This window comes from Ammodytes marinus, assembly GCF_949987685.1.
Source record: "Ammodytes marinus genome assembly, chromosome: 20".
NCBI lineage: Eukaryota > Metazoa > Chordata > Actinopteri > Uranoscopiformes > Ammodytidae > Ammodytes > Ammodytes marinus.
In genome coordinates this window covers 6,425,159-6,449,304 of record NC_137224.1, presented here as the reverse complement: position 1 = coordinate 6,449,304, position 24,146 = coordinate 6,425,159, and the positions used below count along the sequence as shown (strand labels likewise).

General features: G+C 41.7%; 1 protein-coding gene across 1 annotated transcript in view; it reads right to left on the bottom strand.

Annotated features, from left to right (window-relative positions):
* Window positions 1-14,380: 14,380 nt before the first annotated feature.
* Window positions 14,381-24,146, bottom strand: part of usp54b (ubiquitin specific peptidase 54b) — a gene marked incomplete at its 5' end in the record, with an annotated part of 47,295 nt that continues 37,529 nt past the window's right edge. The window contains 5 exons of the mRNA XM_080049709.1: window positions 14,381-14,592; window positions 16,322-16,453; window positions 16,554-16,681; window positions 17,535-18,412; window positions 20,800-20,950. Of these exons, the coding sequence (XP_079905835.1) occupies window positions 14,506-14,592; window positions 16,322-16,453; window positions 16,554-16,681; window positions 17,535-18,412; window positions 20,800-20,950 (1,376 nt within the window). The 3' untranslated portion in view covers window positions 14,381-14,505. The remainder of the gene's footprint in view (window positions 14,593-16,321; window positions 16,454-16,553; window positions 16,682-17,534; window positions 18,413-20,799; window positions 20,951-24,146) is intronic.

The window sequence follows — 24,146 nt, the reverse complement described above, 5'->3', positions numbered from 1 at the left end:
GCCCGCCTACCTACTTCCGCTCAAATTTGATTTTCCCTCCAGTAGTCAGTCCTGGGGCTGCGGTGAATTTCTCAACTTTAGCTCAGGAACATTTCGGAACGTCCAATCAGCGAACAGAGCGAGTGTCTGAGAACGATGACGTCGAAGTCGCGCTCCAGTTTCAGTTGAATGCTGCGTTCCTTTATACTCGGAACTTTATACTTGGTAGTTCCGAGTTCCAGTGCATCTGCTCATGAAAGTATGGAAGGCAACAACCTTTCTCGTCCAAATAACTAAATGTTAGGCTCTAGCAAGTTACCATTGCCAGGTACCGGTAGATCCATAGACCATAATATGTAGTGAAATCGTAAATTTCCGAGTTCCCTGTACAACTGGAACGCACCGTCAGAAGCCGGCTCATGACACACTTGACGACCAAACGTTATGCGATTGGTTGGCTAATCCAGAGTGGCACTGGGCAGATCCAATAGTTTTAAACTTCAACAGACACCCGCCTCCAAGTGAGTGAACGTTTGCCAATTACAGCACTTCCAGACCTTCTGTACAAATGAAATGAAGTACGATGGTCTGGTTTGACCAGGCTACCTCTGTACTACGTATTGTGGGCTATTCAAGTTTGCAGCTCAGTATACACTATTTTGCTGTAAAATGTTGTTGGGTAAACATATATTGGATTGATTGGTTTGTGAAAAGCATGAGGGACGTAATAAATTATTTATGGTTGGGATGACAAAAATAAAAGTAAATTTAAGTCGACACGCTAAAACAAAATTATAACTTTTGACTTCATAAATAAAATTCACAATAATTTACGGCACTGTTGTTTTGCCTTAAACTGTCCAGAAAAATTAAATATGACATTTTGTTGATTACAAACCTGGAACTGTCCCAGGACAAACAACAGCATCAGGCTGTTTTGAGTCAATGTCAAGTCAAACAGAAATATTTGGAATAGAAATAGTACGGAACAAAAACAATCACGCATACACAGCAAGGGAGAAAGCAGACCCATATATCATGCTCAGCAAAAGCTTGGTTTGTTGAGTGACTTGAGTCCATGGGGATGAGGTGGAGAAATGTGATGAAAGACAAACGCTGTCACAGTCTGCTCTCCCTGCTGCCGCCTGGCAAGCGATAAGAAGGTACTGGCCACCATAGAAGCTACACTACAGAGCAGCAATGTCAAATGACTCACAAACAGTTTTCTATATTGAACTTTCTGTTGTGCTGGGTTTGCACATAACCATTCCACTAACTTTTGCACTGCCCTCATTACTGCTATAATGAAAGTGTGTATTTTTGCATCCTAATGATTAAACTCATAATGGACTCATACGAGTACAGGTTACTACATAAAGGGTACTTAACTATACAGTTTCTAATAATTATGTTTTTCTGTATTCCTACCTTTAGTGCTACTTTTCTATATCGTGTCCACTGTAATGGCCCATTTTATTATTTTGCAGACACTTGGGCATATATATTGTTGTTTAATTTGGAGCGCTTGTTCTTGAATGAGTTTCTCATAAGTTTTATTTACCTTTTCTTGATTTTTTTTTTCCTCCGGAAAGAAATGGGCCTCCATAGATTTCTAACCATTTGCCATCTATAAGGTTTGAGGTGTTGACCGAGTCAGAGGACCACACATGTCTCTCCGAGTGATCTGGCTGGGAGTTCTTCCCTGTATTACTCATATGTTTTCATTTGGGTTCCCAGTCTGATCCTTGGATATTTTCAGCTCAAGTATTTTCTGTTGTGTGGACCTGCCCATCTGGAGATTGCACTATGTATGTTCTGGGATCAGCCGTTCAGCTTCCTCCTTTGACATACAATCTTCAGAAGAAAGCTTCTTAAGCTGTTTTTCAGCACCCATTTGACTGGTTGGGTGACTGAATGTTTTCTCTGACACCATAAGGAGTTGAGCTGTATTTCATAGGTTGAAATCAAGTCAGGGATCGCTATCATCTGTTGTTTCTGCATTTTCCCCCTCTGAAACTGGATCCAGTCTCATTAGATGTTCTTCTTTCATGTCACAGACCATGTTTACTTCTACGCCTCCCAACCCATAAATAATAACCGCTTCGCTGTCCTGGAAATGTTCAAATGGAAGCCTGAAGAATCAACAGTCTCCAAATAGGGGGCATTGAATGTGCAAAAATGAGAGCTTTTGCACATTGAGGGATAGTTAGCATTTGCTGAATGCCTGTGATATTATCCACAGTTCAATGCTTCTCGATTTTGATTTTGTGGTTTAAGAATTTTTTTTGAGTTAGGCTTTCCTTCTACAATGTTTGCACTTCAACAAGTTTCCAGGTTCTGATCTTGACTTTATCTTGTCCTTTATCAACACTCTCAGACTCTGATCGTTAAACCTCTGATTGCAAATCTAGTCTAGACCAGCCCGCATCGGCGTATCACTTTTTTCTTACCATCTGTACTTTTCTCAACAGAATGCCAAGTTTTTTTTAACTTTGGTGATCACTTGACTTTGTCTAGCCGAGCGCCAACATCAAAGTCAAAATTAACATTTTCACAATACTTTGGTTGATGACCAAATCATGCAAGACTAAGGACACTCCCATCAACCAACTGTTATGTTGTCTTTGAGAGATGTCTTCTCTTGGCAACGTGTCCTTTAATAATTCTGTCTTGTAATTCAAAACGCCTCTGTGATATCAAATTCATACTGATCTTTATGTCTCCTGGGGCCATAGTTATTATGCTAAATCATATCTTGGATTATGTAATTATGTAAAACTCTCTTTTACCCTTTGAGAGCCTCTTCTCCATCCACATGCAGCATTGGTTTCGTCCCAATTTTGAACCCTATAGTGTCATTTTCTACGTAGTCTTCCAAATTAAATGCCCATCTTTAAATCAAGTCCAGAGGTTGGTTGTTGGATGGTTGAATTGTAAACAGTTTTACCCGATATGCTCACTTCTGATATGAAATAGTTGTTATAACAAAAAAACAGGACCGATAAAAATTGCCTGCACTTAGCAGCAAAACCCTGACATGGAACTCAGGTCACTAGTTCTCAAAAGGATAGATGGACAAACACACACACACACCGACATAAAAGCACCATTAAATGTACCATCCTTGTACTGGAGGGAGCTGTTTGTGCAATGTAATGGCTATTGATTCACCTTTCCTCTGAAATGTACTTCAGCGCAGTGGAAAGGAAACACAAGGTGAACTACTTCTGATATCAACAAACTACCAGTACTTAAATCGTTTTTTAACCGTTTGTGGCAGTAGAAGATTCACAAAAAAATTTTAATAATTTAACGGACGATACCAACATTTTGATTCAAAGCATAACAAGTACACTGAGGGGATGTTTGTTCACAATTAAAAAGTGTTTCTTCCGTCAACATTTTTAATTGCCACCTTCGGCTTAACAAATGAACATTGACAGCAACAGCCTGTCTGTGCAAGGGAAAAGAGTGTGTATGCTTTTGTTGAGTGTGTTTGTATGTCAGTCAGTGGTGACAATGTGTCAGTTCTTGAGCGAATGGAAAAAACAGTGTGAAGGCATTTGGCAGGCCGGTGTATCACTGCTCACATCTAGTGGTAGACGGACAAACTGCAGACATCATAGCACATAATACTGACTGGAGGCCTGACTAGTTTCTCGGCTTTAGCTGTAAATTATGACATGACATTTAACTGTACTTCCCTTCACTTGTAAAATCAAACAGTCAAAATGCATCTGGAGCAGATGCCTTGAAATACGATGTAAACAACACAGATGTATTAATATAAATGTATCCAAAGTGAATGTTTCCTTTAGAACAGAAGAATGTGTAAATCAATCACCTGGTGCAAGCTGCAAATTAGTGCCAAAAGCCACAGTGCATTTAAGAGATATATCACGTATTTGAACATAGACATGATACACAACATTTCAGATTCAGTGTGTGACTCACCCTTTTTCATGACATCATTATCTCTGAATAAACATCCTATAATCTGAAGAAAGTAACAGAATAATGATTTCCCATTTAGATTGCCTGAGTGTCATAGTAATCCCATGATAGTAGTCGTTTTAACATCCATAGGGAAATTACCAACTCATTAAAATCTGATTTGTGATTTATTGTAGTTGTGTTCTTTTATGGTATTTGCTCAATTTGTTTTCTGCTGTGTAATGAGCCGTACAGCCTCAGGCCAACTATAGTGTTGTTTTCCAGTTTTCAATAAATTCCAACTTTTCGGAATTAATAATCAATTAAAAATATATGTTAAAAAAAACTTTGTTCATTATTACACCACTCGTCTTGCATTATAGCATTAAACACGTTTGTGTGCATGAGCTCTCATCCTTACCTTGTTACCTGCTGGTCCATGCCTGCCAAACAGGAAATGACAACATCCAATGGGCTTCATCAGACTGAGCCATGATGGACAGAGGGGTGTCATTTTTCTGGAATTAGTCTTTTGAAAATATCCTTAAAAAAATGTATATTGATAATATTTCTATGTTTGGAAACTAAGAATAATATTAGTTAGATATTGTTGGTATTGTTTTATAAAAGGTATGCCAATTGTCAGAGCCGGCCCGAGGCATAAGCGAACTAAGCGGCCGCTTAGGGCCCCCGACTGCCTGGGGGGCCCCCTAAAAAAAAAAAAAAAAATTTTTTTTTTTTTTAGTTTGTGTGTTTAATATTAACATCATACTATGCGAATGTGAGTTATCATACAAAAAAAGGAATAAAATGTTTTGGTCTAGATAACTAATAGCCTAAAAATGTAATCAGTTCATCTGGGAGGAAATCCGAAATTATCTGATCATGTCACGTTCACATCCATGCACAGTGTGTATTGAGTTTATTTAAAAACAATTGGAAATGGGGCTGCCCTCAGTTGCCCATGCACTGTGTATAGTCTATAGCCTATGTCAGCCTTGTCTGTGGAAAAAAAGATACAGTAGCTGGACAACAGAGTTCTTCTGCTTCGTTCCTCACACTGCATTTAAATGCATTCACTATATTACAGAGAAATATGTCCCGTAAAAGAAAAGGAGCTCCAAGCCCAACCCATAATATTTTATTTTATATTAATATTTTTATGGAAAATCCATGTGTCCTTCTTCAATAGCTTCTAATTCATCTGACCCAGTGTCTCCAAATTATTTGTTCACACAAAATTTCTCAGATTTAGCCTCTTAATTTTCCTCTCAAAGTGCACCAGATTCATGCATTTCACTTTAAAAAGGTTAAAAAAATCTCCCGGGGGGGCATACCCCCGGACCCCCCTAGGAGGGTCTGAATCTCGCCTGTCTAATATTTTCGCACAGCCGCACAGTGGAGGCACTAGCGGAAAACACTGGGTGTGTGAATGATATTTAACAAAGATCTATAGTTTCAGCAGCGCTAACATTGGAGAGGGGGCCCCTAATCATATTTCGCTTAGGGCCCCCTGAAGGCTTGGGCCGGCTCTGCCAATTGTATGTCTTAATAGATTCTCAAGTAATTCGGGTATGGCTAGTAGGACGGGTTTCCTGTTATGAAAGGCAGGGATGGAACTGTTAGAAAAATAAATCTGATTTTAATGATAAATATGCCCCCCCCTCTTTAACTGAAATTTACCAATATATAGTCATTTAAATAAGTGTATATTCTTCACATTTTAAGCTCTCTCTCCAGTCTGGGTGCTTGAGACCAATAGTAAGACACTAAGCCATAAAACTGAAGCTGATTCTTCAACTGATAAGCAACATTCCTAAGGTAGAACAAAGACTTGGTAACTTTCTCCAGGCTGGGGGAGGACGACATCCATGGTCTGGTTTCGGTCAGAGAACAGAGGACGGACTCTGAAATCTGCCTGACAACAAGCTTCAACCAATCAGTAGACACTGTCATGATGTTAGAGAGATAATAAAACCCCATGTTGGTGAGAGAGGGACTCACTTCTACTTTGTCTTTTTCCTGCTTTACTGTCCTGTCAACATGCCTTGTCAATCTACTCAAATAAATACTGAGGCCTAGATACCGGATTTTTACACATTTCTCCATAGTCTTTTTTCCTTCATACATAGGTTTTACACGCACCTTTCAAATGGTGACTCCCGACGTGATGCCTTGAAGGGGTTAATTTTATTTATAACAAAACGAAGTGGGCCTTTAGAAGGTTTTGAACGGTCAGTAGTCTGTCTTGACGCAGAACCGGTCACTCAATCTCCGGGGAAAAATAATAAGGTAAGCAGAGACGCCTGTTGTATAAACCTAAGTTTCTGAATTGGCTATTTTAAATTTTATTGAGTGATTGTTTGTTCTGTTTTCAAGACCTCGAATTCTGTAGATTTTTGTTTATGTTTTGTAAGTATAGACTCTTTATTTTTGTCTGGGTACATTGACAAGGCATCTAACTGACTAACTCTTTTCTCCTACTCTATTTGTGTTCTCTTCCTTTCCCGTGTGAAATGTTGGCTTATTAAATTTTCCCTAAATGCAGAGGTCCATTATAGTACGTTTTTGATAAATGATTAAATTGTATATCATTTTTAAGTACGATAAACTGCCTTACTGTTATCACACCATAAGGTGATAACGATAGATGATTGGAAACTTGATTTAACTATGGGTCTCTACTCCGCATTGTTGGCGTGACTGAAACTCATAGCATATATTTCGATTGCCGAAGGCTGTTATTAGCAGCCTGAGCGAAGCTATAAGAATCTCTGGTGCGGCCTATCAGACCTTCTCCCCCTTGACAAAACCTATATTTTTTTTTCATAGGTAAGTGAGTACATTAGGCAACATCCTAGCTTTCGTTTATTGAGTCCGTTAGACTTATAGGAGGCAAGATCCTAGCTTTCGTTTATTGAGTCCGGTAGACTTATAGGAGGCAAGATCCTAGCTTTCATATTGAGTCCGGTAGACTTATACGGGATGAGACCTTAAATGTGGTAGCCTTATTTGTCAATGAAGAAGGGAGAGCTGAGAGAGCGTGTTTTGCATGGTGGGATTGGCTTTGTGTTTTAAAGATCTAGTAAATTTAAATTTGTGTTCAAGTTGCACGTCACGATGGTGGCAGATACGTTAAGTAAATTGCACGTGGCCTTTGTGTTTAAAAAAGTAATTGTCTTGGGTACAAACGTTGGCAGATTAGTTTTTAGTTCGTTTTAGGGAATATTTTTTTTGGATGTGATCTCTGTATTTGAGTGTAGCTTTCCATTTTTAAAAGTGCTGCTATTTCAGTGATTTTACATATGGAAAACGTCTTGACACACTCGTCTTTCTCTATGCCACATTTCACTAACTGTACGTCTCTATATCCACTAACTGTATGTCTCTATAACTGCATGTAAATACCTTGAATAACTAACTACACATACACACACACACACACACACACACACACGGAGCCTGCGAGTTGTTCTTATTGACATAGCCTACACGTAAGAGGGACTGTTTTCATGGTGGATTTCTATAGTCAGATTAAAAAGGTTAAATGTACATATAATCGTACGTAGTATTGCAATTGTCTCTCATTTAAATATAATACTGATGTAGTTGAGTTCACTCTTACACACTCTGAGGTTTCTCTTTCAGAAAATTGAATCTGCCCTAACTTTATGCAAGATTAAAGGTGTACTCAGCTATGTTTTGGTGTGGAAACCAAGTCTAATTTACGGTTCCCTTTTGTTTTTTCATAAAGTTAAATACACCCTTTGTGGTGTTTCAGGCAATAGCGCCCTAATAGTTGATAATCACAATTGACAAAATTAAAGGTGTACTGGATTTTTTGTTTTTGTTTTGTTTTTGTTTATTTTTTGTTTTCCTTTAGGCCTTTCTAATATCTCAAATTAAAGGTACCCCACAGACGCATTGGTGTCTTGATATAGGCTAACTTTTGATGTTTAAAAACTAAAGGTGTGTTCAGGAATTTTGTTTATTTTCTTTTAGAAAAAATAAAAAGAGGGATAGTAGACACACTCACTCTATTCCCTTATGGAGCACTTGCAAAGTAATTAAAGTTACTGTGTATTGTAGGTTTTATTAATTTTTTTCTTTTCTCCCTCTCTAGTTTCAGCTGTGGTTCTTAGAGCTAGTTACACTGCAAAGGCAGGATAACTTACTTTTAGGCTGCTATAGTACTTAAGGATTAACATTCATAGGGGGAACACTTTTATTTTTATTGACCTGCCACAAAGATACACAGTCCTCAAGAATGGAGAAGGACAAGCAGGAGGATGACCTGACCTCATCCCTTCCCCCGAACATTCCTAGCTGTGCTCAAACTACCCTGAACAGGATGGGAAAATCGACTGGGAGCCTAACCACCGATACAGCCCCCGCAAGCACCAAGGATGACCCGAATGGCCCCCTCCATGTGGACACGACTGAAGCCTATGTGTACAACCAGATATTGGAATACTATATGTCTGTGCTGCCTCCATGGCTCAGACTCATAAACACTACAGACACTGACATTCACATGTCCCCTATGCCTACACTCCCCTGTGAAATGCGAACCAGAAGCATGGCTAGATCTACATCAACACCTGGAGTCCCCACTAAACACCAAATGCCTTTACGTGTAGCAGCCAATGGAGCACACGTCTACCAGCCCTTTGCCCATAGAGACATAGAGCTGTTCATTGAAAAGCTTCCCGAACTCTCAAAAGGAGCAACACCGTGGATCAGACAATTTGAGAACCTATCAATGGGAGACAGTCTCTGTGCGGGTGATCTGAAAGCCGTACTAGGTCGAATGGAGGGCTCAAACATGACAAGCCGCCTACTTTTCAAAGCAGGAGTACTTCCCCACACACCTGACAACACTCCCCTGAATACGTTTAGGGTTCGTCTGTGGATAGCACTACGTGAGCAGTTCCCTACAAAAAGAACTGTCACTGAGGTGGATGAAATTAAGATCAACAAGGACGAGGCGATCCTACCGTACCTATTGAGGGCTGCTGAGGAGTGGGAAACACACACAGGGGAAAGACACGATGCCAGTAATGCCATGCAAGCTCTGTGGAGGATGCAGTGTATCAAAGGCCTCCCTAAGCCCGTTCAGGAAGCATTGGCAGCAGAAAAGCCATTCGCTCAAAAGAGCTACCCAAGATGGAGGAGTACCGTTTCCCACTTCTACAAAAGATATCAGACAAAGGAAGACAAGGAGGAAGAGGAACTGAAGACCCTGTCTAAACGCCTGCTGAAACTACAGGTGGAGGAGTATGATAAAGCCAAGCCCAAAGCTAAGCAAATGGTCGCAGCTTCACCACCCCCTCCCACCTCAGCAGTGCCCCCTCCCCCTGCTGAAGATTTGGAGGCCCAGATTCAAACTGAGCAAACTACTTCCCCCTCCCATCAGAACCCCCAGCAGAATCAACGGAATAATAATAGCAGGGGGCGTAACAACAATAGAAGAGGAAATGGAAATCAAACCCGCCCTTGTGCTGCCTGTCAACAAGATGGACATTGGTTCAGGGACTGCCCACTCGTCAAGGAGTTTAAGCAGCAACGTCAGAGGCAAAACCCACAACAAGAAGGAGGCTTTAACGGTCCCAACCAAGAAGGAAGAGGACAATACGGAGGATCTGGTCCACAGTGGAATATGCCTGCAAACAATGCCCCTGGCCAAGTGTCCCAATTCCCTGCCAAGATGCCTAATCAGTACTGAGGAGACCCAGTGACTGATGTGGGCCGATTCTGCCCACAAAATGCAGAACCACCGCTCAATCCCCTTTGAAATTTACTTTGAATTTAATTTAGTTTGAATTCAGTTTTATTTAGACAATGATTTTTATTTGAACCTTACTTAGTTATTGCCCTTGTGCCATTACAAATGAGATAACAAGTAGATGCTGTAGGTTAACTTAGTAGACCCTTAAAAGCACATTAGGATACTTTTGACTTTAATAACGGACTGTTTTTGTTTTACCCTTTACAGAAGGATGAGCATCTTTCCTTAGGTTTTGGGTTTTTGAATAAATCCACAGGTTGTTTAACTTTCATTCTTTTTTGGTATCATTAAGGTTTTACGTTTGTCCATATTGAGGGACTTTAGTCTGTTCCTATTGAGGGACTTCAATAGGTTAAGTAAGCTAACCAATGACAACATCTCCAGGAGCGACACATACATACAAATACACATACAGACTCTCACACTTCACACACATGAATTGCTAAAGCCAAGGACATGAGAAGAGGGAGGTCACGTGCCTTCTTCTGAAGTCTGGCAAATTAACTGTTATATGTTAAATGTGCTAATTGTTTGTCTGTACTAATTGTTTGTCTCAAGCTTTGTGTTGATCTAGGTACAGCCTGCTGTCCCGGATCAACTCCTAGCAAGACTCCAGACCCCCAGAGGATAGTAAGTGCAGGGTCAAAGTTCACATTCTCAGAGAAGGTGGGCTTAGACCCAAGTGGTGGAACAAGTACGCAGTAAATTGTACGTACTTATAAGTAATAAAGTAATAAATTAAGTCTGGAGCATTAAGGCACCACTCATATTGTGCACTTTCTCTCCACTGAGTCTCTCCTTTGAAGAGAATAGATAGTTAAATAAATTGCAACCAAGTATTGGCTCTAAGAACGGATAAGTTAAAACTAATTGTCTACAAAGACAAAAGCCAAAACCAATTTTATTTGTTAAGAAATGTTATAACTGCACAAGTGTTCTGCCCTGTTTTAATAATGCCCCAATCTTAGAGTAAATGTATCAGGGCCATTCGAGACTGATCACCTATATGGGTTTTTGAAATTGACGAATAAATCACCCTTAGTATGTGAATTTAGAAATGTAAACCCTTTGTATTTGACTCTAAACCCCTGAAGTGAAAGCTTCTATGTGTTTTTGTGTTAATCATTTGAAATTCGATGTTTTGTTTCCCTTTTTAATTCCAGAATGAGATTACTTACTGTCAACACCTACCATGGAGTTGTATGATTTTAGTGAACAAATTGAAACTAGATGAAATGATAAATTACTAATGCCTAGTGTGGATATTTTCATCTGTTTTCATTTTAAGTAGTGTGCCATTTCAATTAACTAATGCCACTAGTCAAGAAGGATTAGAATGTGTAATTGAAATGTTCTGTGTTGTTTTTACTCTTCTAAATGTAAAACTGAGTTTAATGTTTCACTCATGGATTTTCTTTTCATTGTTGTCTATGTTAATTGAGGGTCTGGTTTTTAGTGTTTACCCAATGGAATGTAGATGATTTACAAGCAGACTGAGCGTCTAGTGCTTGGTCCCAAACTATATTTTTCCTAGTTAAGAAATACATTGGAAATGTATTTATTGAGGGTCTGTTAGAAAAATAAATCTGATTTTAATGATAAATATGCCCCCCCCTCTTTAACTGAAATTTACCAATATATAGTCATTTAAATAAGTGTATATTCTTCACATTTTAAGCTCTCTCTCCAGTCTGGGTGCTTGAGACCAATAGTAAGACACTAAGCCATAAAACTGAAGCTGATTCTTCAACTGATAAGCAACATTCCTAAGGTAGAACAAAGACTTGGTAACTTTCTCCAGGCTGGGGGAGGACGACATCCATGGTCTGGTTTCGGTCAGAGAACAGAGGACGGACTCTGAAATCTGCCTGACAACAAGCTTCAACCAATCAGTAGACACTGTCATGATGTTAGAGAGATAATAAAACCCCATGTTGGTGAGAGAGGGACTCACTTCTACTTTGTCTTTTTCCTGCTTTACTGTCCTGTCAACATGCCTTGTCAATCTACTCAAATAAATACTGAGGCCTAGATACCGGATTTTTACACATTTCTCCATAGTCTTTTTTCCTTCATACATAGGTTTTACACGCACCTTTCAGAACCTGCCTTGGATTAGTTGAAAGTTGGTTTAGTTGACTAAAATGATGCATTTATTAATAATAAATATTCATTTTCACATATAGTTTTGGATGTTTTTACACCACACCAAACAAAACAGCCCAAAATCATTACTTTTGCTGGTGTAAACTTAAGAGTGGCTTTTGCAGTTATGTTGACCTTTCTGGGCCACCTTACTCCTGCCTTTGTGTGTTTCCTTCCACCACTCTGCCTATATACCCACACCACACTTTTGCAAATTTCACTCAAACAATTGAAGACACAGACATTGTATACGGTGGTTACGCCCCCTGTGGGAGTGCATTGGTAATAACTTTATTGCAAAAATACAGGTTCCCTCTTTCCCCGAGCAACATCACCCCGAAACTGACAAACAGTCTACACACACCCACAAACGATAAACCATCTGCGGTTATAGGTAGGTAACTCTTCAGCCCCTCTCTCTCTGAACCATCGCATCATTCACAAACACACACTTTCATCCTTTTGGTATTTTTTTCTACATTCATTCGTTTTGTCTTTCTAACCTTTTGGCTCTTTTCTTCCCCCTCCTTTTAGTTGCTCACTTTTTGCATTCCCTTGGTTAAAACATAGTAGTAGATGCAGAACGACAAAGTTCACCAGCAGCATTTAAACATGAGATTATCCTCACTCCGCTCCGTGTCTCTGCCAGAGTCCGTGAGAGAGCGCCCGTGGGGTGGGTGTGTCTGCCTCCTGACTTGTCTCTGATAACAGGATCGTGAGGGAAGGTTGATTTGCATAGCGGACTCATGCGCTACAATTGGCTACATTCTCCCACATCCAAAGAACCCAAAATAACAAACGAACAACAACAACAAAAATAACAGTAACAGAAAGGAAACAATTTATAACAGCAATGTTAAATTCGCTCTCTGAGTTAAGTGCCAACCTTTGGTTTTTAGTAACAACGATCGATCAATTCAGCAAATTCTTGAATAAACTTTACATTGGCCAGTTGTTTGTATAAGGGCTTTGTTAAGTCATAGACTATTTCATTAGAATAAAGCATATAATAAATGTACTCTAAACATTTCAGAACGCTCCTTAGTAAAAGGGGGGATTTATAAGTTATAGCTGTGTGTTACTGTATAATAACTTCGTACAACTGAGGAATGGTTGACATCTCTGAAGAAGATAGCTCATTGGCTGAAAATATACCTCTAATACATATATATCATATAAAGCATATTCATATTCGACATGACACTGTCGCAGGCTGAAGATGAGCATTTTCTATTCACAACTGAGGTCTCAAAACCGCTTTCAGTGGACGGGGGAAAGATAAATAAAGTGAGAATTCATAAGTGCCACTGAAGAAATCACCTGAGGCCTTTTAAGTAAAACAAACGCCATGGACTTCTATCCAGCTGCCTCTCAGTCAAAAAGCCTTCGGTAAAGTGCACTTCTTCTGCCCTTGCAAAGCGCACTTGAGTCATCTCTGTATTCATTGATAAAGCCTAAGACAAGGGTTCTCTTAACATACATACTCTCATTCTTTGCTCCCCTGTCATTGGCCTATTTCTGGTGCTACCATTTCCTGTTTGGTATAAAGAAAGCGAAAGCGCGAATAGAAAGCTATAAAGAAGGAAAGGAAGAAAGGAAGAAGATTGAAGCCAGAGAAAAAAGGAAGCGCTTTTCTTGTTTAATCTCCCGGTAGAAACGGGAGAGCTGTCATTAGGTCGGCGAGCGGTTCAAGAGTAGACGGAGGGAGTGGGGGGGGGGTGCGGAAACTCCAGCTAGACACTTGTGAAGTGCACTCCACTCCTATTTGAAATGCAGACATGAGGAAATACCACTTTAAAGTTTATCAATAGTTCGTTAATTATCATTATCAACATTCCATAAGGTCTTATTAATTAACATACAGGTTTTCATACATGAGTTTTTCTGTACATGACTTTTTAGTTATTAGAGAGTTCTGGTTCTCGGGCGAAGTTGACTGCGCGCACGCACACAGGAGAGAAGGAAAAAAACTAAACCCAAAAAGAACCCAAAAGCGAAAAAAGAGAAACAAATATGGCTGTCCAATCTGAAAACAGACCCAGTTCGGCTACGTGTGCGTCCCAACAGGAAAATGCCCGTGAAGAAAGAGGAAGAGGCGTGGCTACTTTTTAAGAGGCCCCCCCCCCCTCCCGCCCTGAGCTGAGGGTCCTGTCTGTCTGTAGGGGGGCTCAGGTCCCAGTCGGACCCGGGCCGGGGGAGCGATCAAAAGCCCACAACACCACTGAAAGCGGCATGCTCGCCAGGCCCATCGCACAGGGTTGCCCTCTGAAAAACCCAGGGGGAGAAGAGAAAAACAAACAGTCTCGGGAAGTAGAGGGGAAGGTTGAGGTTGTAGTTGGGGGTCAGAGTGACTGCATAGACAGAATAGTAGGTCAAGGGTTTTGGGTAGGGAGGGGGTCAGGGGAGGGAGAGGAAGGCAAGGAGAGGCTAAGCTAGGGTTGCTGCAGGCGCTGAGGGAGGCTCTACGTCAGTGTAGATGTGCATGTGTGCGTGCATGTGTTTTTTGCGTGTGCATGTCGATCAACGAGAAGGAGGAGGAGGAACTAGGAAGGAGTTGATTTTTTTGATCCTCCTGAGCCCATTCCAGAGTCGTCAAGGTGACGCCGTCGACGACACCCGGCGCTGCTGCCCCATTGGTGGAGGTCTGGGGCGGTGAGACATTAGTGAAACAGAGCTGGACTCTGGTCAGAGGACATCTTGACTCCAGTCAGACACAGCCAGAAGCTCCCTGCACCGCCAGACAGCTCCTGGTGCAAGAAGAGAGGGGAGGGAATGAACAACCGCTCATAGATTAGGATGAAGGTGAAGCTCTAATAAATGTATACCAACGTTTTAGTTTTGAACATTGAAATAGTCCTGGAGACAGAAGGTGATATGACAGCAAAGAACAGTAAATCCAACATTTCGCTAAAATACATCAAAATATAGAAAATGTCATTAAAAGCGAAAAAGCAGTCCAATAAGTTGTTGTAATAGATAAATATTATTAATATATAATAATAATATATAATATATACATTTGTTGATGAAGAGGTGCTTAACTAAACATTATATTTTGTAAAAAAAAAAGAAAAAAAAAAGCTTATCGTTTAGGGATACAACATTTACATGGAACATTAAGTTATTCATTTCCTTGTAAACATGATCATTACAGTTGCCGCTTCATGAGCATGTGCATGCATATAATAATATGGTATTTGCATGTACAAACCCTATATACTAAAAACCTGAACATTAAGGTTAAGGTTAAGGTAACTTTATTTGTACCCGAGGGTAGATTTGGTTGCAGTTAAAAAGAAGTGTAGATGAGACATAACTGGAATACTAGTTTGAACGTGCTCACCGATGACAGCAAGACAACAGAAAATTTGAGGGGAAAAAGCCTTATATGTTGTGCCTCAGGTCTAAAAACAGACTATATAATTGTTTGCTGGTTTGCTTGTTGTCACACAAACATCCTTTACCTTTCAAGGTGATTTGAGGTGACAAGATGAACTTTTCAGTTTGATTTGATTGAGCCACAGCTCTCACACAGCGATGTGATTATTACACTCTGACAGTAAAGAAATGTAAAAACCTGAGCTCAGACACCTCTGTATGTCAGACTATAAAAAGTCTCTAAAGACAGAGACCTGAAATGACACAAACCAACCTGACAGGTCTGCAGTTTTCTGTGACATTTTAGCACGAAGAAAAGCTTCAGGAGGTGGGAAATGCCTTGTTGTGTGAGAGGGAAATATCTATTTTTTATAGAATTTATAAGAAAAAATTAGCTAAGGTGAAAATTTCTCCAGAAACTTTTAATTATACTTGACACATGTTAGATTTTGTAAGGTATCAAAATAACCTTTGGCTCTCCACAGTTATCACATCAAGCTACTTGCAAATAGTGGCTAAGTCTACTTTTGTGCCAGATGAATCTGGTTTGCCAGAAAGTAAAATATTCAGCAAAAATTAATAAAATATATCAAGAGACTTAACTTTACTGCTCTGACCTGATTTAAAAAATTGCCCTGAAACACGCTAAGCCTCCACTCTAAGTAGCTCAGCGAAGGACTCAGACGACTCTCACTGGCATTTTCCTTTAAAGATTACAAGTGTAACACATGAGCCTTGCACAGTGTTTACCTGTAAAGCGGTGGAGGGAGGTGGTGATGAGAAGGTTTTTGGTGATAAGGAGGATGGAGGAGGTGATAGTGGTGGCATAGCAACAAGGACTCAGAAGAGAGGAAGTAAGCAAGGAGAGGCACTGACATCGGCCTGCTTCACCTTTGAGAAAGAGAGAGAAAGAAAGAGAGACAGGACGAAAGATTGAAAATCGAAAAAAGCGAAGGACCAAAGGAAGAAATGAGACAAACAGGCGGAGAGGGGGGAAGAGAAGCAATGTATAAAGTGCCACGGCGGGACAATCGGATGTGGATGCAGTTCAACAGCACGGCCACAGGGAGGCAGCAGAGCACAGGGAGACACACTCACAAAGCTGCGGGTTGCAGTGAGGCGGCCGCGGCGTGGGGCCACCACTGTGCCGCTTAGGCTGCGTCCGATTCGCCTCAGGTTTTCCCCATCGTCAGGTCCCGCCCCATAACGCAGATCCCGCATCGTCATTGGCTGTTAAGGTGGAGAAAAATAAAATGTCTGTCAGATCCAATTGATGAAGAAACACGTGAGGGGGGATTCTGTTAGAAAGGGACTATGAAGGTGCTGGTACCTTGTTGAGGTAGGTGGGGGAGCTGGTGCAGTCGGCCCCGTACACACTCCTCTCCATGTCTGCGTTGGGGGTCTTGGAGCGAACCTGCCCTCCCACCCTGGATATGAGCCTCTCTGATGGGCTGCAGCCTGAGAACACACACAGGCAGGGCTGGAGGTCAACACACGGCCCCCTTTTATTGGCTTTTTCATAACATCAGCTCTAATGTTCTTAAATGTAGCCTTAAATTGGCATGGTAAAACATGTTAGCCCACGGGATTTGACACAACATAGTTCTCATACTGTATTCAATATAAATTATGTTCCATCCCTTTACTGAACAAATAGATCTAACTTTTTCTGTAAACCGAACCAACAAAAGATACAACATTTTATGGTTGCATCATTTTAGCAAATACATTTTTTTCCATATCTTGTGTCGCAAACTATGAAGCATTTTCCTTTCATTTAATATTAAGTTCTCTGATTTCGTAAAGGTAATGCCAAACTAAGAGGCCTCTTAAACAACAGAGATACAAAAAACAGGAAAGAGCGGTAACTTCCCCGAATCTGCTGCAAATTACAGTTGCTCTGTGTCCTTCAATACATACTAATTGTTTACAACATAAACTATGCACTTAGCCTCAAAGTATATTGCTAATCACAATATTGTATAAAATAAATAATAAATAAAAAAAGATCAGTATCTTGTTATAACGATATATGTATCATATCACAATGTAATAAATATCACGTTATAAAGTGATAAAGATTGTCATGTCAGGAGGGCATTAGTTCTTATCACTTATCAGGTTATATAACAAGATAAAAGTTAAATAGATGAGAGAAATATCACTTAATCTTCCTAACTTATTTTTTCACATTTATGCAGTAAACACACCATGTCCTCAAAACCTGCTTAGAAGTACCTTGTGTGTGTGTGTGAGTGTGTGTGTGTGTGTGTGTGTGTGTGTGTATGTGTGTGCTTGAGTGTGTGCGTACCCGCCCTTCCAGCCTGCAGACTGGCCTGGTAAAGGGAGTCAAGCTCAGACAGCTCAGGCTCTTCGCGGTCACAGCAGGGATCCCCGTGTCGCCCCGGGGCATGCTGGGAGCTGTAGTGCCCCGGAGAGGACTGACAACTGTAGCTGTAGCTGTAGCTGTAGCGCTGACCGGACATCTGTGGCCTGATGGGGACACAGCGGTCTGGGGGCGTGTCGTACGGCGTCACCACGGCGTCGGGCCGGTCCAGACTCCAGGAGGACCAATGGCGTGTCCCGTTTTCTGCAGCGGCGCCGGCTCCGTGCCACGGCCTACGCTGAGCCGCTGCCTCGTTGGGTGAATTGGACCTGGGGGGCTGCCACAGGGGCGCGGGAGGATTCCTTTGACCGCAGGCTTCCAGTGGAGAAGGTGGGAGGGGAGGAGGAGGAGGAGCAGAGGACGGAGGGTGTGTGTGTTGGTGTGTGTGTGTGGGTTCAAGGTGAGCGTAGTGTGCGGCCGCCGCGGTGTGTGTGGTGGTGTGTGTATCCCAGAGACGCAGAGGAAGCGAGGGCAGGGAGATGGCTAAGTGCTTCCCGAGGGGTCTGACACTCACCCCCCCTGCCTGCAGCAACTCGCACAGCCTCACCCCGGACCCCCCCTCCCCCCTCCCATCCTGGCCGGCTTCCTCCCCCCCTCCTCCTCTCCTCTCCCCGCGGCCGGACGGGGCACAGGGGTGAGGGATGCTGAGGCTGTGCGGGGGGCGAGGGGGGGCGAGGGGGGGTCGATAGGGTGGAGGAGGGGGCGGGTCCGGGCCCAGAGCAGCATCCCGGTTGGGCGATGCCTGCTCCTCTTCCTCCTCCTGATTGGGCGTCAGCAGTACTTGGACCGGTCCAGGCTGTTCACTGGAGCACACAAGAAAGAGGGGGAGAGGGGGAGGGTGTCAGTGGAGCAGGAGAGAGAAAAAATCCCCAAAAAACACAGAGCTGCTCTGACGTCAGGTGAGCTACTGCATAGAGGGAAGGTCACGACAGCATACCGGGATCTACAAGCAGAAGACACAGACACACGTATAGGCTGCACACGCTCTTTGCAAACAGCTACAAACACACAATGATGCAGCCCTGTGCAAGAGAAGCATCGCTTTGCCATGCTGTTTGTGAGTCAGGCACAAGCTCAGCTCCAGGGACTGACAGATCACTTACACATACACCAAAGTTTGACTCTCAGATCCGAACATTTGCAACTCGAATAACCAAACATGTGACTTTAATCCGACTGTCAAAACAGTTATTTACCCTCCTGGTGCAGCATATTAACACTGTAAATGAATCTGGCTCCTATAGTGTGGAGTAATTCAGTCCTACTATATAACTTTACTGATTTGCATACGTTGATATGTGGAGGATATGATGTATGTTGAACATTAGTGGATCCACTCTGCTGAGACATGGTACACATTCTGGTCCCCATCAGGGTAGGTGTGTGTGTGTGTGTGTGTGTGTGTGTGTGTGTGTGTGTGTGTGTGTGTGTGTGTGTGTGTGTGTGTGTGTGTGTGTGTGTGTGCTTTTGGCAAGTGCGAGCTGCAAGTCTGTAAATGTGTGTGTGTGTCTACCTTTAAAAGACGGCGTGCGCAAACCTGTATGTGTCTACGTGAGCCTCCCATCCCCCACATTAACTCTCCCGTCTCTTTTCAGCCACAGTAATTACCCAGCAGGCTTTGCAGCGGCGAGCGATAAATCAGGGGCTTGTGTTGATCAATAGAGGAGAGGAGGAAGGTAATAAAAGAGGCTGAGCGCTGAGCTTTACCTCCTCCTCTTTCCCTTCATCCCGCCCGTTAACCGTTTGGATTTACAGTTTATTCATTTTTAACAAATTGTGCCCCAGTTTAAGCCCGGGCTCTAATGAAATCGTGACTCAAGCCGTCATTACGTGACAAATCCAATCATTGTCTCTCTACCTTTGCAATTACTGTCAATTCAGCTGGTTCAAAGTGCCGCAGTCAGACTCTTTACAAGATCTCGTGGGACAATGTCTCAGTGTAGGTTTTAAGATCTTAATGACCACCTTTAAGGCACGGGATGGGATCGGATCCATGTAAGCCTGAGGTTAACAGAGATGACAAAAAAAACAGAGAAGACTGAGCTTTTAATACCGGGGGCCCCCCCATCAACTCTGAAATTTAAAGCTATGTATATATTAAAATCTATAAATAATCATTTTTATTTTCCGTGTCTCGCTGTGATTTTATGACATTAGTATTTTTATTAGTAACAGATTTATTCTATTTAATCTAATTTCATGTACTGTATATTTTATACCAATCCTGATCTATGTTTATTATTTTGATTATCAATAATGTGGTCTATAAAACGTGATAAAATAATGAAAATGCCCGTCACAATTTCCACAGTTATGACATAAAATTTTCTTTTTTGAATCCAAAACCAAATATATTATATTATACTTGCCTACAAGTTCAGCTTTTATTATTATTTTTTAAAATATCAATGATGATATTTTTTCACTCCAAAAACGTCACTGATGAGACTCACTTTCCCCTCCGCACACAGCAAAACTAAGACATCGGGAGGACGAAAACAAAACTGGAACTTACTGTTACACACAAACACACAACAGCAACAAGATACCAAACGGGATCTGTGACTGCATTCGCACACAGGACAGAAACACATTGACGGACTGCGGCTTTAACATAGCACAGAGGGAACGGATCAGCAGCACACACACAGAGCAAAGGGGAAGCCTTGGCAGCACACAGCGTCAGAACAACAACAATGAAGGTAAGCGGCAAAGCACGGGGAAGCAGAGAGCAAATCTGTTTCTCTCTTTCCAGTCAACGTGACAACACAGAGCCCAGCATAGCGGCTTTAACTGCACTGCAACAGACACACAAAACACAAAGGGGATACAAAAAAAGTTGCTGTGTACAAGTCAAGTGTGTGTGTGTTGGAATACAAACGCACATTCAGACACACATACATACACATACACACAGCAGGATGTGAGGGTGCAGTGCTAGGGTTTACAAAAAACAGGGTTTCTGGGATTTTGGTCAGCCAGAGCTGGAGGCACACACACATGAGGGTTGTTGAGGTTTTTTTTTTTAAGACAGCCAGAACCAAGAGGTCCTGAGCTGGGTTTGAGGACAGGCTTGAGCTGAGGACACACACGCAGTGAGGGAGGGAGGAGAGGGGGGGGGGGGGTGTTCTGAGGCGATTTTCAGACAGGCACCGCTGCGGACACATAAGGGTTTGGACAGTGGTGGTACCTGCTGCGAGGCCCCTGTGGGCGGGCGCTTCCTGTCTCCCGTTCCATTTCCTGTTCCTGCCCGCCTTTGATCGGGCCCCCAGTGCTCCTCATGCACGCAGCTACAGCCAATCCGCTATGAGCGTTAGCCTCATGCAGGGGTCTGAGCACAGCTGAGGATGTTAACAACAGAGCGGGAGATAAAAAGGAGGAAAAGGGGGAGAGGGATATATAAGGACAGAGTGGCAGAGGAAGAGAAAGAACGAGGGAAAAAGTAAAATAGGAGGAAACAGGGGAGAGTGGAGGGAGGGAAGAGAGGAGAGGATAAGGATGGAGAAAAAATATGAGGATGAAAGAACAGGTAAGACAAGAGAGAGAAAATAGAAGCAGAGCAGAAGGAGTGGTTATGAGGGGGCCTGCATGCATTACACTCCTCTACTGGAAGTCATATTCTATACATGTATAGAGTTGCAAAGTGGAAGTGGAAGGATTAATTTTGTGGGCGACCTCTTTTTTTGGATTGGTTAATCCATACATATGAAATATTAGCAACGACTAAGTTAGAAAATATATGGTTGTTTGATAGAAATAAAGGTAAAAGCATGTTTAAAAAACGTAAAGGTGGCGTAAGTAATTCTGGATAAAGCTTGTTGTCAAAATCAGTAATAACTACTAACGATCCATTTTCCATAAAGTGTGTGAGCAAAAAAACTAAAAAGCACTGTTGATATTAAGCATATGTTCTGTAAATGGGAATAAAACAAAGTGGCTTGATCCGACCCACCGTAGTTAGCAACATTGTCGATACAGGCTAAGCTACCGCTTGGCTTATACTTTAGCCTAAACTGTGTTTACCACCAAATTTATTTTCAGCACACACAAAGCATGGACAGGTAGCGGATCGGGAGATTCTGACAACAAGCTTTCTCCAGATCGCTGACTCCACCTTTAAAGAGTAAAGTAAGCTCCAAAATTGTTTTATTTCTCAGACTAGATTATGTAGCTTTTGAAAAATTATATTTCACATGTTTTCTCTTAGAAATAAAAAGTTACATTTGTAAGAAATAAAAATGACATAACTGAGTCAGTTCTCCGAGTTCGTAATCCTTCTCAACTTATTTTACAGTATGCTTTACCGTTTACCATTTGCCTCTATATTTCACTTGTGGCCACAATGGCTGCTGTTCAGCAAACGTTATAATGTTTCAAAGGAGACTCCTGTGTATTTATGTTGGCAAAGATTGAGGATATAATATTAAAAAAATACTTTATAGTCTCTTCCAACTTGGCAACTCTGTTGTTAATGCATCAATATGTTAACCTTTACTGTAGTTAGTGAATCAGAAGTCAAGATTGGTTGAGAGGAGCAAAGTTGAGGCCACGTTCATGAAGCCAGGTACACCAAATAGGGAAGAAAGATTTATATGGTGCATAGCCTTGTGAACGCACACTAAATGGTGTTAGTTGGTTATAGAAATATGCAGAAGAGGACCACAGAAGAGCAGCCATCGCCCCATCCTGGCGTGAATTCACACAGTCTTGATTGATAGAGACAGATTAAAGGACTGATGATGGCAGCTCTATTGTTGTCGTTGTTGGCTGTAACGTCCTCTAAAACACTGAGGCAGATTGTTATGGAGTCTGTCTGAAACCATCGATATGGATGTGGGAAACCAAATTCTGTTACGTAATCGCACTGATAGTGATGCCATCTGTTCGTTCGCAAGTTGTCCTTTCACTTCATCAAGGTTGAGTGTTCTCACGGGTGAGTGTGTGTGTGTGTCAGGTACATGAGGCTGAGCACACTGAAGCACACACAGTAGGACAGACAGGACATAACATAATAATCCCTGATATAGATTTAGTAAGTGCTGAGCTGGAGGGGAAAACCTGCACACCTGCAGTTCATACAACTCTCTCTCTCTCTCTTTCTCTCTCTCTCTCTCTCTCTCAAATGCACACACAGACATATTTTTCTGTACAGTAAAAAAAAAACAGTAAAACACGCGGAGAGGAATATGTGGATGCTTCGACCAAATATATCACACACACACACACACACACACACACACACACACACACACACACACACACACACAAACACACACACGTAAGTCTGAGTTTGAGTCTCGTGTAATTTAGGCCTTGTACAATTCAAGTCACAAGTTTGCAAATTAAAAGTTGCAAACTTTAAGAGTGACTGCCGACCAATTAAACGACACAGCATTTGAACTCCTCATCCTGGGCCGAACAGGCTCCGGGCCGTGGGCCAGGCTCGGGATACTAGCAATCATTTTTGATATGCTTGATAAATTGAAACGACATAATCACAAAACATAAACATGGAAGCTAAGATAATGCCAATGTTATGGCAATTTTTGCATCTTTATTAACTAAAGAAAAACTTTATTTGTGGCTGTCTTTTTTCCCTTCAGCCATCTTTCTGTTGTATTGATTTATCATAGCCCTTTCTTTGGAGTGTGGGTCTGGAAAAACCTCTGTTTGGAGGATTATCCAGCCCTAGCCCCTACCCCTACACATGAACACATAATTCAGAGGGGAAGGGCTAAGAGTTAAAGTAAAGGGGTGAATTGGGACTGGTCCTAAGTGTCCACAGCCATGCTGTCTAAGCGGTGCTTTGAGCTAAATGCTAGTGTCAGCCCGCTAACATGCTCAAAATGACGATGCTACAGCTCACATGTCTGTCACAAGCTTTGCAGGTCATAAAAACAAAATTGTTGACCTGATGATGGCGCTAGTTTTGTAGCTGTGAATGCCTGTACAACAGTGTCATAGCAATCAATCCAATAGCTGTTGAGATATTTCAGTCTGGACCAAACTGATGGACTGACAGACCCAAATTGCTATCGATAGAGAAATACTGGTTGCGTGGCTGAAAAATGATTTGTTATAATGATTCATGCAAAGGCAGAAATCTCTAAACATTCAGTCCCTATACAACTCAAACTCCAAAAAAAAAACTGGATCCTGCTCTACCCATAAAGCACCTCTGTACAGTAGGTCTTCTTTCCTTTTGTATGCCAAATCATTTTCCGTTACAGTTTGTAACGTAAATTTGTAGTCCCAAAGCCCAAAATGGGATTGCTCAGGTGATGTCAATTGAGTAATTATGGAAGATTAGAATTGACAGAGCTCTTCCAGAGCCACAGAAGATATTACACTGCAAGTAGTGCCTGTTACTAGTAAATTGACTTTGACATGTTAAACTGGTGGAGTGCCCCTTTAAGTCTCACGTCTACAGCTCCCAATCTATCACACACATGAAGATATCTTGTAAACACAGGTACACCCATGACTATGTACATTAATGTAGACATGTCACATGACATCAACACAGACACATACAGA